Raw genomic sequence first — 17,259 nt, forward strand, 5'->3', positions numbered from 1 at the left:
CACACACACACACACAAACAACAGCACAAACAATTGACTTTAAATTAAAAAAAACTATAAGCAATTAAAAAAATCCCAATTACATGCAGCTACAGGCGAGTGAATAAAATAATAAAAAGGGAAAAACCTTAGCCTGAACTGTTTTTAGCAGAGGCCAAGGAGCATTTTGCCTGCTGGCCGAGTAATTAGTGTCTCCGCAGCATGCTTACAAAGCTTTTTGGCAAGAAGATGCCAAATAAGGAGGCCATTCTTTCCAATGAAATAACAAGAAATTCACCAAAAACACAGAAAAAGCACAACTTTTTTTTTCTAGAAATTCTTCACACATAATACAACCAATTTATCAACTCCTGTCAACGAACCTGTTTTATTAGAAACATGATAGCCAATTGAATTGGATCAATATACAGTAGAAAACACAGCTAATTTAAATGGCCGATTTGTAAGAATTTTGATACATACAATAGATAGTGAAAAAGGAAAGATTGGGAAAAAAACAAGGTGACATTCGTTAAGAACTTTTGATGGTTGCTCATCCAGAATATCATCAGCAGTTTTATTTTCTGCCACACACGTACATACTTTCCACAGGTTAATATAGTTAGTCAGAATTACTGCATTTAAACAACAGAATAGTAATACTTATAGGATACACCAAGTGTTCCTGCTAGGGAGGATAATAATAGCTTATCACAGTAAATACGGTTTTACTGAAATTGCCCAGACATATTGACAACCATGTCCGTTTTGTTTTTTGTTATAAAAATAAGTTAAAAATGTGCACATACAATTTACACAACACATTGAAAATGTCTTTTCCACAAAACAGTTGTCACAAAAAAAAGCAATATTGTCAGATTTCCTTTTCGGGGGGCAGCATATTCCCTCGACTTCATCACAAGACACATTGTTCCAAGTCCCATTGTGGCGCAAAACGATGAGAATCGCTCCATCCAGATTAGAAATTACTGCTAACAGCAAGGAATATAAATTCAAACCAACGGCGACTCCTTACAGGCTGAGCTGAATGTGAGAGAAAGTGAGAGATGCATTTAGTGAAAATAATAGTTGTTACACTTAGAGATGATCTTTGTTGTTCGATTGATATTCAAGTATTTACTGTATGTTGAAGTAAGCTTTTTTATTTTATTTAGCTTTTCGAAAACTTGGCTATGATCCGGTTAAACATCGGAACATTAAGTAATATACCGAAATTCCAGGTACAATATGTTGACGACCAGTGTTGGTTGTAAAGCATTATAAACATCTTACTAAAATATGACATTTTTTAGTAATAAGTAGTGTAGACGAGTAAGCCTAATATGAAATATTTAATATATTCATTTCTTTGATGAATGACACCCAACCCGGTTTATGACCAATTAATGGTTAGTGGATTTTAAAAGATTAAGCTTGGTTAGAAAAATAAGTTGGAATGTACGGGTCAGATTTTTTTCAAGGTGATGTTTCAAAAATATTTTTTTACCCAACTAAATGAAATGATATGCTGTATCAAACATAGGTTAAACTTTTCATGGACATACCACACATGACTGACTTACTAGAAAGGAATAACATACTGCAGAGTTGGTGCAACTTACCTCTGTTTGACTCGTTTCTGGGGAAGAGCTCTGAAAGGACATTAAAGGATTGTCTTTAAGAATGAAGCGATGAAAATGAATGAGATCATGTAATAACCACTTAATATCCTGTTTCTATTGTATTAAGTATAATTGTTCTACTTAATCACTAAACATTACCCAAGGTCATAGTGGTTCTTTGATTAACTCCGTTCAGCTCCGTAGTCATTTACAAATTATATCATTTTAGAACTGTTTGCATAGTGTTTCCAAGCTTTACATAAAATCACGAAATCACCAAGTGTTTACATTATTTAATAGCATATATAGTAATTTGATAAGTTTTAATAAAACCCTTAATAAGGTTAAGCTGAGGACTACAGTTCACATTAGTGTGTTGCTGACGTCAGGAACTTGTGCCCTCTGGTGGTTAGGATAACCTAACTTAGTTAAACAAAACAAAAGAAGCTTCTTTTGAATACAAATAACTGCGCACATATCAAATGAAATAAAGGGCATCAAAAAGACTCTTACCTGTATATGTTTGGGTCCAGCAGCATGGCGGTTTCCTGCGGCAACTGGGATAAGTGTACCACTTTGGTCTTCATCTGAGATCTCTCAGTTTCGTTCACCCACACGTCAGGCAGGCTGGAAGGAAACGGGACCGGGAAACATTGTCAGGCCGTAAGATGTAAATGAGAAGAGGCGAAGAAACGAAGGAACGGAGTGATAGTCAAGAGGAATGGGCCGGCATGAGTGAGTCTGACAAAGCGTCCCTTGGAGTCGCAGGCAGGTTACCACTTTTTTTGACTGATCATACACAGTGCCAAGAAATAGAAAGGTCAAATATCCTACTCATTTAAATCTATATCTGGCCTCTGCATACAGTGGTGGGGTAGGACACTAAGCTCAGGCAACAACACGCTGTTCAATATGCTGCAGTCCTAAACTGCACTTTGTGGACTCAGGTTAGCCTAGTTCCCTGTGCCAGCCTTTGGCGTGGCACGTTAGGTTGCAGAAGTCGAAAAAAAGAGCTTAGCCGACTACTGGGCCTCCTCCTGCTTCAACACTCACATCTGTCTCCGCCCCTAGCATTCCCATCGTCACTATGTGCGTCATCACTGGAGCCCCCTGAGACAGACGGACGGACAAGCAAGCACACAAAGCTAAGCAGGCAACCACCTTGCCAAATCACTTATTCACATGCTTAATCAGTCTGTTTTGAAGGATGGTGTGAAGGTAGTTCACGTACAGTGCATTTGGGCCACTGAAGGGAGAGCTTGTAATTGAAAAGTGTATGAAATAATTTAAAAAGGTCAAGAAAGGGACATACGAGATGTACTCCATGTGCTTCGGTAGATTTCATGCATTAGCAAATGACTTTTAACGTAAAAAGAAGCTGGCAGGCCAAGCAAGAAAGAACACAATTTTTGAACAGTTGAGCTTATGGGTTGATACTTTAATTAATGGGATTTTTGGACTACAAGCTTTTCCTTTTTTTCTCCATTTGAACTCTTAGGCTTTTGTAACAATGGATTTTGTGGAGGACAAATTTACTTCATGTATTCATATATATATTTTTAAATGACAGTTTGTTCTCTTATATTTTTTACTATGTTGCACTGGTTGCTAAAACAAGAGGGTGCCCAGACTTAGAACATAAATTGATGGCTACTGCCAAATAGAGACACATTATATACAGTATATGTTGACAATGGACGTGATCTGATTGAGGTGTTTCGTGGTATAGGCAGTGTCAAGTTTGCAAAATTGATATAGGCTAAAACTTCTTCATACATGACTGATAATTTTTTTAAAAAGGAGATGAATTAACAAGTGATGTATTTTAAAATGTGCTTACAATTTACATATAAATGGTGCAAAACAGGTTAAAAGGTGACTTGTGTGTATTATAGATGGATGGATATTTTCCCGAGCCAAGTAATGCAGCCAAAGTAAACAATGTGCTGCTGAATGTAAAGAAATTGGATATTCTTCACTGGCTTGCACTAAAATCTTGGCAAAACATTTCAGGGTCAGGCAGGAATTGACTGCACTGAACTTCGGATCCAAGTGAATACAAAAAATCCCATTAAAACACAATAGTTGATGAATTTTTTTTCAAAAGTGACTACTATTGCTTGGAGGTTCTCTGACTTCCCTTAGTTTTAAGGTTAAATTTAAACTTTCAAAACGGGGGCTTGAACAAAACCATACTCAAGACTGTGGGGCCATCTCCCTTTAAAATAAAAAGGAAAGTTGCATCGCTGTTAAAACAATCACAGGCGAAACCTTAACACGTTGTCATTACTTCCCTCAAGTAAGATGCAATTGAGACTTTCTTGAATAACCAAACATCACTTTGTTCCTATTTACTATGTCTGTCACATCGTGCAGGGCAAGAAGGTGTAGAACTACCAAGGGACACGAGAGAACTAAGGAAGGAATACCAAATCAGAAAAAGGGTTTGTCTTCAGAATGTATCGCGGAAGCACTAACTGCCACCTTTGTTCTTCAAGCACAATTTTTTCTGCCTTTACTATCGCCATTATTGTCTGGCCTCCCATTCATCCTCTCACTTTGCAACTTTTCTGCTTGGTTTGGCACTTTTCCTCTCGCCCGTGCTCCTTTGCTCTGATCATCCTCAGATGCTGTGCAATCAAAGCCTTTAATGGGAGTGACAGTGGGCACCCTCAAGCAACAACACAAATAGACAGAACAGTATCTTGTGAAGCTCACCAACAATGAACTACTGCTTCGTTCATAGGCATGGTGCTGACAATGCATTGCATCTTTAATTGGTCAATAAGCTTGCACCAAAGTTCCTTTCCATTATGATGGCGTTGTTGTGTGAACCCTTTAACTCTTTCACTGCCATTGACAGGTATACAAGTCTGTTCCATTTAACTGGAACAGACTCCTGTTATTTACCCAAATATTATTATTAACAATTGCAATAACTGGCAAAGTAATCAATTACTCAAGTAAACATGAGTTGGAGCCCAATAATCACTTTTTGATCACAATTAATATTGGCGATGGCATTTCAGTTAGATGATTCAATTTGACTAATTGGGATTACAATAGAGAAGCATATCATTTGATATTCATTCATTTCTTGTACAGCTTATTCTCAAGGGTCGCGGGATGATGGTAAAGAGCATCGTGTAAACGGAGAATTTCCTGAGGAGCCAGCAGGATTCACTTTAATACTAAAAATATTGCCGATGCACTGGCACCTTTCACATCAAAATTGACTTGTCACAAGTTAAAACATTTTTTGTTTTGTTTTGATACACCATTAGAACAAAGTGGTAATGTCACTTTCAGATGAATACCAACCATTCACAGCCACATTATGTAAAATTTAAAAGTTTAATTTGAGATAAACTATGTTCTTGGAATGTACTCGAAGAGAAACTGTTAAAGCATGAGAAGAACATCTAAAGAAAAAGGCCCAAGCTAAGAGTGAGACAGTTGTACTCCCAAATAGGTCAACACAGCTGTGCTGCTTTTGATTTCTCTTCACGCATGAGTTATGTAGAAATGTTATCAAATATTGGATAACTATGCAAATTTACTCACATGTCTTCAGGTGTCCAGTGTAAGAGAACCTTCACTTTTCCTGAGCCCTCTTTCCTTTTGGCAAGCACCTACACAGAGACAAATCGAGACGCAACAAATAAGCTCCTGTCTGTAAAGCTATTTGTTTTGTAAAAAATATTTGTGAAGGAAAAATGTAATTAGTTAGACAAAAAAACAAACATAGCACACTTAATTTAACCTACAGATTCAAGAAGTTGGATACAATTTCAAAGCAAGATGTGATCAAGCAAAGACTTTGGAACTTGTCTCCCTGGTGTGAAGAGAAGTAGCTTCAAAGACATGCACCCCCCTCCGAGGAATAATGAAGCTTTATAATTTAAACATCTCACCGACTTCTACAGAGGCTGATCATTAACTGCAAGCAGCAATGTAAGGCCTCTTAATAATGCATTCCAGAGTAAAGATGGAATTGTAGCTTCAATGGAACTTTCCTCCGCTACCCTTCAACGGACAAGGGAGGGGGCCATTGATTTTTCCATTGATCAGAAAAATGAACAAGCACATATTGATTCACTGTTGTCGTTAATATCGTCCTGTACTCAAGGCTTCAAACTGCCCATTTGTTAATCTAATTTGGCTTGTGAGACTGGTGTATTAAATCGTTTTTATTATGGTTTCATATTTTTTGATTGCTTATAAAATTCGAAACCACACTTGGTGATATTGAACAAATGATGTAGTTAAGTATTTATCAGCACCATAGTAAAAATGAGAATACATTTTGTCCCCCAGGTGTCGGGCAATCTGTTTATACTAGAGGAACTGAGATGAAACTTGCTCTCAAACCAATCCAAGCGTGATTGTCAACAATTTCCAGTTTTAAACTTGTGAAAATACAGCTGAGACAATAAAGTGGCCTTTACTTTACATAACATTCCAACTCTCACGTTGCGACAGTTTACAGTGAAACTGGTCTGGAATTCACAGATATTGTCAGTAGGAAGAGAGAGCTGGAAAAATAACCAGCAGCAAAAATAGCCGCAGATCTAACCTCTTGCGTCAATCCACTCTTTTATGTTAGGAATCTCTATTTTTAGGACGGCAAATGAGCTCACATTGAAGAAGTTCTCTTACGCACACGAATAGCTGAAATTATTTTTGTTACCCCTGAGACTGTCTATAACACAGATGGAAACTAGTTTGAGGAAAGGATGGAGAGCACTCCACCAAAAACTGATTTTCTTAGTTTTCATTCCTAAAACAATTGTTTAGTTTTGCGTTTTTATTTTATTTTATCAATAAGGTTTCTCTGCATTTTACTCTTAAGAAAAACAAAAAACATGTCTTTGTCTATGTGAAGAAATGAAATCCAAACAAAACAAGAGATATTTCGAATGTCTACCGAAGGCACTTGCTATATTGAGTGGAACAGCTGCTTTACTGTAAGAAAAGCCAAAATTGGTCAATGATCACAGACTAATTACTGGCAATGAGGGAATGTAATGTATAAGTAAAGCGTACAGGCTGAAGACAAATTTTGGCCTGTGTTGAAGTTGTACAAAGTGATTTGTGATTTGCTTTAATTTTACCACGTCAGTCCAATTTGTCGAGAAAAAGGGAGGATGAGCATCATGAGTTGCTCCAGTGAAAAAAACACCAAACCAAAGGCGGGGGAGGGCAGGCCCGTTCAAAAGGGTGCCTGCGTCGTGTCAGCAGGTCGTGCGCTGGATGACGCAGACGGGTGCAATAACAAAAATATCCCATCATAAACATGGCTGACTTGCTGTGGTGTGTCAGCAGGCTCACTGGCCAAACGCCACAGAACCCCCACAGTTTTGCTCCATCCCATGCTCAGAGAGTCCACTGCGGCCTGTGGTCCGTCAAACAGTCTATTTGGCCCACAAATGTTCAGGGGTGGAGGGAAGGAGAATGCAGACTCAACAGGCCCAATCCCATTGCCTTGCGATTCCATGACCCAGGTCTCTCGGACCACACAATTTAAGAACCAAAGAGTTTCTCAGCTTGCAGTCAGTGCAATAGCTGTCTGCCCACTATAAATATCTCAAAACACCCTCGGTTAGTCTAAAACTGTTCTTCTGTAATGGCATCAAGCATCGGATGGCGCCTTTGTTATCAGTAAAGTCCACTGAATGCTTTTTGAAATCAGCAAATTACTGATAACATACCATCTTCTCATCCTAGCAAACAATGGATACTCATCCTTATAAAATGGTTGTTTTGTACTGGTACATCCCAACAAAATAAGCCCTATTAATTTATTTTAAAAAAAGTTTTTGAAGCGGCTGGCAAACCTCCACACAAGATGTTCAACAATCCATGGTTCAATTTAAACAGTTCTTTTGTAGTGGCACTAAAGATCTTCAGTTGACATTTAAATGAAAAAAGACCACCTTCCCACAAACGCAATGCTAACACGGAGTTAGGGATGCAGTTGTATTGGAGCACACAAGAACTCAAGAGTGTAGTCAGGTCACGGTTGTTTGAGAATATGAATATAGTGACGTCATCATGATACGCTGGGCCATAGAGCGATATCAAATAAAAATAAAGATTTTTACTAGCAAGCAAAAATAATTAAATTTGTCTGTCCCCAAAGAATCCATAAAAACGCTGCTTCAGTATGAATGCCGCAGGGTTCAAATGGTCTGAAAATTATGGTATGAATGTCGACTTGGATTGCACAGTCCATTTAATGTGACAGCATGCTGCTACTATGGGAAAAACATGTGCTTTATGTATGTGGAATACTGTATGTAAAAATGATAAATAACTTATCGTTGATGCAGTTTTTCTGTATTCGGATTTAAGATCAAAAGCACTTCAGGAGGCCGATGTCACTTTTCTTTAGGGCTTAAATATGCTTTGCAGATTTCATGAACACTGACAGTTTCTGCTAGGTTAGCTACTAGATTAGATTAGATTAGATAACTTTGTTCATCCCGTATTCGGGAAATTTCATTTCTGGTGAGATGTTATAGCAGCACAGAACAACTCCAATATAGATATGTATATGTGTATGTATATATGAGATATGTTAACTTAGTATACATGATTTATTCAGCACTACATTAACATCTACTACCTTCAGTAACGTAATTACAATATCCTTCAAGGAAAAATAGGTACAGTACAGATTTATTGTACTCTATGCAGCAGGGCAGGGATTCTATGTTGTGGAAATGCATAGAAAAAGCAGTTATTCTAATCTCATTACCAAAACATCATAAATGTTGCATGTTTGAAAAAGCATTTGAATGAAATACTGCTAAAACATCCGCATTTTATAACTGCTAAATGGCATGATGCTGGGCAGAAGCATCATATTAAAAATCAATTTTCTTTCCTGTGATGTTTGATTTAGAGAAAAACAACGCAAAGCCCTGCGGCAAATAAAGGTTCACTTAAAGTGCAAAGGAAGAACAAAATTAACAGCTTGAATCAGCTGTGCCTTCCACAAAAGTAAATCTACAGCGTCCCCTGTCGATCACAAATATACACCATTAAAAAAAGTTATTTTATTTAAATGTTGTGGCGGTGGTAGACTTTCGGCGGATCCCTTCATGTACTTATGGTATTTGTAGTGTTATTTGTAATTTAGCAAGCAAAGGAGTTGAGGGAGGTGCTACACCATGAATATTAAAAATGTCTTATTTTTTCATGAACAATTCAATAAACCATATTTTTTAAAAAAAAAAAAACATCAAAATCAACTGGCTGGTGCATTTCATCATTAAAGAGAAAGACAAGTATAATTAATGAAAGAAAAGAGATGGACTCACTGTGCTGTTAAAGACCACACTGTGGCCGTTGCCTACGCTTTCGATATGAGTAGCGAGGTTGAGACAGATGGCTCGATGACGGATAGCATCCATGGTTTGTGCATCAAAAAAGTCATGAGGTCTGGCTGGTTGGGTCAAAGGCCAGTTGAAAGAGAAATAAGCAATACCAAATTAACATGCATCGTCAATCAGTGTTTCATTAAATGTTTTGTAAAGCCTGCAATATTTGTTTCTAAATAAAATTCATTCAAAAAAAACTTCTGCTGGCACTTTTGTGGGTGGCCCTAATATACCATAACAGATATTAATTTATAAAATACTATATACAATTGAAATTATTCTAAGAGACTTCAAGTCATTATATCATTGTGATAATAGTATAAAAACAGTGGAGCCAATTTCTTAATTTTCTAAGTATGTAGTTGTATGATGTATCCAAAATATGAGCACATAAAATCAGCACGAAGAGTGAGCATTTTACATTTTAAAGATATTTGAAGAAGAAAAAATCCCTGGCCCTAAAGAGTTTGCAATATCATGCTTTCACTTTTTTTCCCTTTACGATGTAGAAATGGCTTCACTCTTTCAATACTTTTGAACCGTAATGTACGTGTATGCACATGAAAGATGCATGGCTTGTTGTCCATGCGTATAAAGTTAAGACATATTTAGAAAATACAGCAGTCCAAGTGTGAACGTGCATTGTAGTCTGGTGCTAGTGTGTCTTTTCATTTATACGTACGTAGGGAGAACCGGCGTTTGTTTTTGAGCTTTTTCCTCTTGTTGAGACCAGCCTTGGAGGTTGACTCCTCCTTGAGTTTGGCTTGGCTGGACATTTTGGAAGAGCTTTGCTGGCTAAAGTGGCTGGGGACATGACGAGCCAACCCCCCCTGCGAAGCAAAACTTGCTGTGCAGCCACCAACAACACACTAAACCACAGAAAACAAGACAAGTGTTTTACTGCATTGTGCAAACAAAACATACTGGATCCAGTCATTTTTTTTGGATGACAAGTGTTTTTTTTTACCTTGAAGGGCTTATCTCCACTGTGGGTTAGCATGTGTCTCTGAAGCCAACTTTGACTGGTAGATGGAGTGTTGTATACCTTGCAACCCTTCCATAAGCACACAAACACCTGGAGAGCAAGATGGAAAAAGGCCAGATGTGAGGAAGACAAAAATTTCTCATCTATCTCATTTTCTGAATTGATTTATCCTCACTAAAAAAACAGTAGGAGAGCACATCCGCTCAAATGTACTACTACGAACCCCTCCTCTCTGTCCATCCACATGGATGCCTCTGATATGTTCAGCAAGGTCAGGGCTGGAATTGAAGTACTGAAGACAAAGGTCCCAGCAACAGGGGTACGCCACGGTCTTCACAGTGGACGAGTTGGCACTGCTCTGCCCGTTCATCATAGCTGGGGTGGATCGCCCACTCGACACTGTGCTCTCCATCTCCATCAGGGTGCTGCTTATGCTAAAAAGAACAGGAGTGGATGAGGTCAAGTGTTGGGTGAAGAGAAAACCACTATGAATAGTCATATAAACATATTTGGGAAGTGCCACAGGATAACATGCAGAAAAGGATGCAGCGTGGTTCCCGATGAGGCACTTCTGAGATGATGGAAGTCATTCTACCTCTCTTCAAATCTTTTTGTTTTGTTTTTTGCACCATGTTTTCGATTGCTCTCTCCGCGTTCAGGTGAGATCAAATTCCGTACCTGTCTTCGGAGTCCATACGGCTGAGTGGTTCTCCATCGGAGGAGGAGATCTCCACGCTCGGCCGCCTCTTGTCCCCCGGCGCCGCGTCTCCACCGCTCAGTTTGTCCCCGTCCTCGCAAGTCGCTTTACTCCTGTCGCATTCCTCTATACCCGAACACTGGCTCTCTTCTTCGGGCTCGTCTTTAGCACATTTTTCCGCGTCGCCCACAACGCGTTCGACGTTGTCGTCCGCCAAGTTCTGCCGGGGCTCGGACGGCACCTCATCGGATGGTAACTCAGTGTCTCCGAGAGCCGATGTCTCCACCGGGTCGGCCGCCGATGAAGCGTCAATCGGGGGCGTCTCGCTCGCGGCCTGCTCCGCCACCTCACCGACCTCCACCATTTTTGGCTCATCACAACCGGCTGCTTCGGCTATTTTCGCATTGTTTTCGCCATCAGTCTCGGCATTAGCTTGATCCGCGACGGACCCACAGCCCCCAGGACTCACCGAAGGCGTTATCTCGGAGCTCGGAGCCGCCATTACAGCGGACGAAGCGCTTTGGGTGTCAAAATTGGACCGTCAGTGCAAGGGGCGGGGCATCAAATGAAATGCCCGCTGATTGGACAGATTGGACACGTTTTTAATGGCATTTAAACGTTTCATTACTGGCATTTTATTTAAATCATAGAATGCCTCCTTGTGATCGGAGCCACGCACTTACTTTTGCAAAACAAATTCCAACATTTGCAAGAAATTCCTAAAAAAAAAGCTAGTACTAAACACAAAAAACTATCAAGTTCTATTCTAGATTTGTTGTTTTGGGAGGTAACACTGGTTTTTCTAGAAACAGAAATCATAGTATACTGGATTTCTTAGATGGGGAAAAGAGCACGTTTTTCTGGCCTCTAATGGATCATTCACACAAGTGTGTAGATCTTATAGTATGTACGTTAGAGGGCGCCATTGCGCTATTTAAACTTGGGTTGAGGGTTACTATACGTAACTGGAATCAATGAATTGCTTAATATTTTCAGCACATACACACGCACACAATCACACACACTGGTAAAACCTTTGTTGATTTTTTTTCGTTGCAGTTTCTATGTCCTTTCGGTTATTACGTGAGCATCATCATATCATATCATCATATCATCCTCACATGTTAGATTGATAGTTGTCAATTTAAGTGAGAGATAATTTTTGTCTAATGAACAAACAACTGACTGGTTGTCAGTTCACGGTTTACTACATGCCAGTGGAAACAGATTTAAATTCACCCATGGTGCTAATGGGAATGACAGTTCCACAAAATGGATCATTTCCGGACATGGACTCAACTCATCAGTCAGCGCTTGGAGTTCAACCAATTAACAAGACTGGAACAAGAACACTAAGCATTTTTTTTTCTTTTTTAAGAATAGGAACATTTATTTTATATGGTATAAAAACAGATGGGATATGGGGTACATTTGTAAATTGAATCTATTCTGTGACCATTCGTTGGATACATGCTCCCATCCTGCCGTAGCAACGACCTTATATAGATAGTAAGCCTCTTAATTACATTTTGTACAACTGCGAAATATGCAAAACGCATCCACTCTTGCATTTATTATTGCTTTTTGAAAATATTCCAATAAATTCTTTTAGTTCTAGGCCTATAAAAAACCCCATTTCACAAAATAGAACCAAACGTAGTAAAATTTCCCTCTCTCCTTCCTTCTTGAAATATAACGCTCATTTACAAAGAAATAAAAGATATTTATGAAACAGAACAGCCATAAAACGTTTGTCAGTATTTTTTAAACACACTGCCAGGTCTTAAATTAAATAATTACATTCAGAAACAGAAACCAAATTAGTCCAGAGTACTAAAGTGGGGCTTTTCTTCATTATATTTGAAACACTCAAAATTCCAAGCAACAAATGTTCCCGTGTTAAAAATATCAGTTTAAATAAAAACAATTCCACCAAAAGCTTGGAAAAATACCTGTTAAAGTCTATAAATAATTAGAAATACAAGTCATAACTTTTCCAGGGTTAAGAACAAATAAAAGCAGTGTAGGCGTCCCAAAGATATGAAATGTTATTGGTGATGGGAAAGGACGCTCAGATGTCACAGTGAGCACAAGCAACTCAAAACAACCAAGCACACAAACAAATCAGGTTGACACCTTATAGATTCTCACGTCTGTGGGGATGTTTCTTTCATGTGTACGTTTTGACTGATGCCAGAGCTTGTGCTGAGGAAACAAAAAAACAAAAGGTTCAATCAACCTTGATGTCGAGGTAGTAGAATATCTATTGTGAATGCTTCTAAGTTAATCAATCTAAAACAACACTGATATTTGATGGACAAAGGACAACAGGTGATTAAGGCCCTTACTGGTGCTACTACACACACATGAAGTGAGAGCCGTCAGTGAGCTGAGGCGGGGTATTAGGAGATGGTGGGAGGGGTGAGGAAGATGGCAACGGACTTTTCACTGCAACAAAACACAGCAATACATTCAACACCACACCACACCAAACAAAAAGCATGAATAGTCAAAAACTTTAAACAATTTTTAAACAATTGATCTAATGAAAATTGCCAAACTATTTTCCCTTAGAATATGCATGGAATGAGATATTCCTCACGAACAAAAAGGACAAAAGTATTGAGGTACCCATGAATTCATTAACTGCTGTAGAAATGATTTTAACTTGAATTCAATTGTTTTAGTTGCCGAGTGTGTTTTTCTATTGTTAAACATGGCAATGGGTCTTGCCCATCTTTTGTGCAGAATGTAGATCCTCAAGTTTTGGATGCAGTGCCAATACTTTTGTCCGCATATTGAGGTTAGTGAAGGGAGCCAATCCAGTGGCTACTTTTCTTTGAGCATTTCAGCAACGTGGATTGTCTTGTATTTTTGTTTGTTTGTTTGTTTTTTTTGTTCCACACAGCAATGTGTGCTGGCAACTGCAGAGGCAAAGCACATTTGCTTCACATCTGTTACATTTCGAGTGTCCCTTTTAGTTAGAAATCTACTGCTCCCACCGCTAATCATAGACGTGGATCAGACCACGGCTCGGAGAACATAAGTGACGCAACCCCAGTCCTAGTCTTTGATGCATAGATGCTTTCAAGTGGGCAGCTGTGATCTAATAGAGAAAGATGCCACAGACGTGGCGAGCTGCACTGCTCATTCAAGTCAAGCCAGATGGAAAAGTAATCCCTAGAAGTTCATGGAATTTCTTTCACTTTTCTAACAACAGTGATTTGAGTACCACATTTCTAAAATCAGAAACACAATCAAACATTTGATAACTAAAATATGTGGATGGTAATGCAACAAATATTAAAGTATGAAAAAGCACACTTCAGTCAATAAACTTTTTCTGTTTGCAGCCTACCTGCAACCAGCTTACTCCGTTTTGATGCCTCTGCTGCCAGCTCGTAAGATATATTAATCATCTTCTCTTTTTCTTGGATGGTAATCTCCTCTTCAGTCTCCACTGGACTCAAAGCTACAGCAGGCTTTGTATTCTGCATGCTTGGAGACACATTCATGTTACATTAAAAACAGAATCCTTTTACTTGAAATTGTGCTCACATTAAAAAAGGCAGCAAATCTGTTGCAAAAAGCTCACGCCAAAGTATCAGTAATAATAAATATTGATTCTATTTTTTTATTTATTTGTACCTGTTTTTGGCTATGAGAGCTTTGATGCGGTCCACTTTCCTCTGCTTGTCGGCTTCCTGTTCCGGGCTCAGAGTCTCCTCAGGATCAGACTCCACGTAGCGTTCAGGTATCAGCACTTTGTCAGGCAGAGACAGCTGAAGCACAAAGGCATTCAATTTCATTCATTCATTTTCCGTACCGCTTATTTTCACTGGTCGTGGGGCGCATTGAATTTGTCAATAATTTTCGAGAATGGTTTGTGATGATGTCTGGTTTAATATTGATTCAGCCTTACTTCTCGAACCACATTAAAGCGCTCCGAGTTTGAGGCTTCTTTGAGACGTGCAATTTCCTCGGCGGGCGTCTCCTGCTCCCTCACCACCTCCTGCTGCCTGAGTGAGGCTTCAAGTTCCAGAATGTCTGTGCTCATCACCTCTTCCCTACGTCTCAATTGAGGCTGCAACATTTCCAAAAAAGAGCAGATTATGTGATAAAGTCCAGCATCCATTGGGTGTTGGAATAGCATGTGTCTCTGCACCTGCACGTTGCGAGAATGGTTGTCCTTTGTAAATGAATTGTTACGGGACAGTGCATTCTCTTCGCTGCCTCCCCTAATGCGGATGCCCTTTTTCTTCTCCTTCAGGGCTCCCTGCTGGTGGCGGCGAATCCTCTCCAGCTGCTCCTCCACACTCATCCGGGGCCGACCGCTCTCCAGCACGCACAGCTGATGCTCCATGGCACTGTGCGGACGCTCCTGCAAATTATTGAGAGTGTAATTTATTGGCTGTTAGTGATGACAGACATCCAGTTCATTAAATGTGTTAAGAATAGCAAGGAATGAACATGTTTTAGTGCCACTGATGATAATAGATTACCAATGCATTTGAACTGAGAGAAACCGGCATTGTAGCCTTACATCTTAAGTGGATTAGATATGTCACCGCCAATCTATTGAAAGATTCAAGTAGAGCTTGGCAATGCCATCCCTATAATGAAGTTGTGTCTCAATACTTTTGTACGCATGATTCATTTTCTAAGGAACATCTAATTAAGGCAACAACAACAAAACAGCCACAATAATGGTGGTTAATGGGTCTTTGATAGGGGCCAATGTGAACTTGTCCACCATGCGCTCCACTCCATGCTAGAAGGAGTTCCTAAATCTGGATTACATCCAGTGCTTCAGGACACTTCAATGGATGTCCAAGGAGCTGTCACCCAAGGGCCTGAGATGAACTCTGTGAGTTACTCTCCTACCACTGCGGGCTATCTTCAAGTAAACTAGAACAAAGGCCTTGAATGTATGAGTGAATGCATGATGTTTTTTTTCCAAAACAGATACGCAGAAACAAACAAGATTTTAAAAAATGGACAAACCCTGCCATATGGCACACTAATAACACGGTTTGATAGTGAGCGTGGGCAGAAATTGTATTAACTGAGTTTCTCATTCATTTTACAAGAGGCTGTTTCAGAATAGGCTGGACACACCCGGGCCATGTGGTGAGTGGCCTATTTGCCATGCACAAGCTGTAAACTGTCAGCTTGATGAACACAACAGGCAGTTAAGAGGCCTTTATCGAATCAGCAAGTGGCGCAAAGGCCCACAGGAAAAAAGCACAACTATTTAATAATATTTTCTATTGCTTGATTTTGAGTTATAACATATGCACAGAAAATAGCCATTTGAACAACTCCTAGGTTTTGGGGAGTTGATCCAGTTTAAATACTTCAAGACAGGCTGATTTACCATTCTGGAGTCAGGCTTCTTACTCTTCCTTAGAGTAACATATGAAGCAACTGAAGATGATTCAGACACAGGGGATTTGGTTCTAGGTGGAACAATGCCAACTGGGTAGGATATCCCTAAAATGGGAATAAAAGGGAAATAGGTAATGTGAGGCACTGGAAGCATTCATGGTTCATTATTAAATTGTATCACCCCTGCAAATCCTACTAAAAGAGTATTTCATTAGGTAAAATGTAACTATAATTGTGCTAAATATGTTCATGATATATTGAAAATATAATACTTTATATATATATATATATATATATATATGTATATATAAAAAAGATTGACTGCCCTTGAATCAAATCGCAAAACATTCATAGAGATAATTGAACAATACTATCAAAAATATTTTTGAACCACTACAAAGAACAACCAACAATATTTCACAAATAAAGTAAAAACAGTCAAATTGGATTCCATGTCTATCGACGTCAATGGCAGTTAGCAAATCATGACTCAAATACTACAGGTTTCCAAATTGAGATGGATTTGAACTCTATAACTGTCAATAGAAAAGAATGAGTTCTGGGCTACAAGCAACACAATATTACAAAAGTATAAGGATATTCCAAAATATATAAACTAAGAGTAGAAGCAATGATAACCCTAGCGGACATTTAGGCCAAATGTTATGTAATCAACAATCACATTGGCTTTTTGCATGTCATTGTCCTGTACCTTTGTTTACAGGATGCTCTGCTATGTGTTCTGTCCGGTCTTCTCCATTGCTCTCATCCACTTCAGCGACAGTGGTCAACTCTGGTTCGCTCTTGTACAGTCGGTAGTCTGGTGCCTGCCAATGAATAATCAAAAGCTTCTTCATCACATATTGAGAGGCTAATGGCTTTATTGAGCAACTGGACATTTCCAAAGCAAGAGCAAAATGGCTTTTTCCTCCCATGGAATGGCTTCACAAACAGGGGCCAACTAACATCTGTGATGATGTTCTTTGTATAGACTTGTCATTTTTGAATAAGTTTATATAGAATTTAGAAGAAACAATTCCATGTTGAATCAGATGGACACAATGTTGTACAGCAGCCTGCAGACACATTGAGCCCAGGATGAAAACACAAGCTGCCAGTTATGAAAACAAAAATGTAGCAACACACTGCAGGGTGTGTTTCCTTGGACACAATCCAACAAAAAAGATGGAATTATGGAGATGC

The 17,259-nt window shown here is 39.1% G+C and overlaps 2 protein-coding genes across 16 annotated transcripts in view; both read right to left on the bottom strand.

The window, feature by feature from the left end:
• Positions 1-339: 339 nt before the first annotated feature.
• Positions 340-11,240, bottom strand: LOC144071791 (zinc finger protein aebp2-like). The gene is made up of 9 exons (XM_077597198.1): positions 10,650-11,240; positions 10,195-10,405; positions 9,954-10,061; positions 9,669-9,855; positions 8,927-9,051; positions 5,166-5,233; positions 2,115-2,228; positions 1,602-1,631; positions 340-1,023 (listed from the first exon to the last, which is right to left on the bottom strand). Exons 1-9 carry the CDS (start codon positions 11,168-11,170, stop codon positions 993-995), a joined length of 1,395 nt encoding a protein of 464 aa, XP_077453324.1. The 5' UTR covers positions 11,171-11,240; the 3' UTR covers positions 340-992.
• A 1,267-nt stretch (positions 11,241-12,507) lies between these two features.
• LOC144071086 (pleckstrin homology domain-containing family A member 5-like) overlaps positions 12,508-17,259 on the bottom strand; it is a 50,480-nt gene continuing 45,728 nt past the window's right edge. For 12 of the 15 annotated variants that reach the window (XM_077595875.1, XM_077595876.1, XM_077595882.1 and 9 more), the window contains 8 exons: positions 16,769-16,883; positions 16,046-16,161; positions 14,834-15,049; positions 14,591-14,752; positions 14,317-14,450; positions 14,027-14,166; positions 13,035-13,116; positions 12,508-12,873 (listed from right to left, as the gene is read on the bottom strand). In XM_077595875.1, the coding sequence (XP_077452001.1) occupies positions 12,816-12,873; positions 13,035-13,116; positions 14,027-14,166; positions 14,317-14,450; positions 14,591-14,752; positions 14,834-15,049; positions 16,046-16,161; positions 16,769-16,883 (1,023 nt within the window). In that variant the 3' untranslated portion in view covers positions 12,508-12,815. Of the gene's footprint in view, positions 12,874-13,016; positions 13,117-14,026; positions 14,167-14,316; positions 14,451-14,590; positions 14,753-14,833; positions 15,050-16,045; positions 16,162-16,768; positions 16,884-17,259 lie in introns of all 15 variants that reach the window. The other 3 variants (XM_077595878.1, XM_077595877.1, XM_077595880.1) reach the window with 2 other exon arrangements.

This window comes from Stigmatopora argus, chromosome 3 (genome assembly GCF_051989625.1).
Source record: "Stigmatopora argus isolate UIUO_Sarg chromosome 3, RoL_Sarg_1.0, whole genome shotgun sequence".
NCBI classification, from domain to species: Eukaryota; Metazoa; Chordata; class Actinopteri; order Syngnathiformes; family Syngnathidae; genus Stigmatopora; species Stigmatopora argus.

Coding starts and splice junctions, on each gene's coding strand:
- LOC144071791 (XM_077597198.1), bottom strand. CDS start 11,170: ATGGCGGCTCCGAGCTCCGAGATAACGCCTTCGGTGAGTCCTGGGGGC. Junction 9,856..9,953: donor GTGGAGATAAGCCCTTCAAG/GTAAAAAAAAAC, acceptor TCTGTGGTTTAG/TGTGTTGTTGGTGGCTGCAC. Junction 5,234..8,926: donor GTGTGGTCTTTAACAGCACA/GTGAGTCCATCT, acceptor GTCTCTGTGTAG/GTGCTTGCCAAAAGGAAAGA.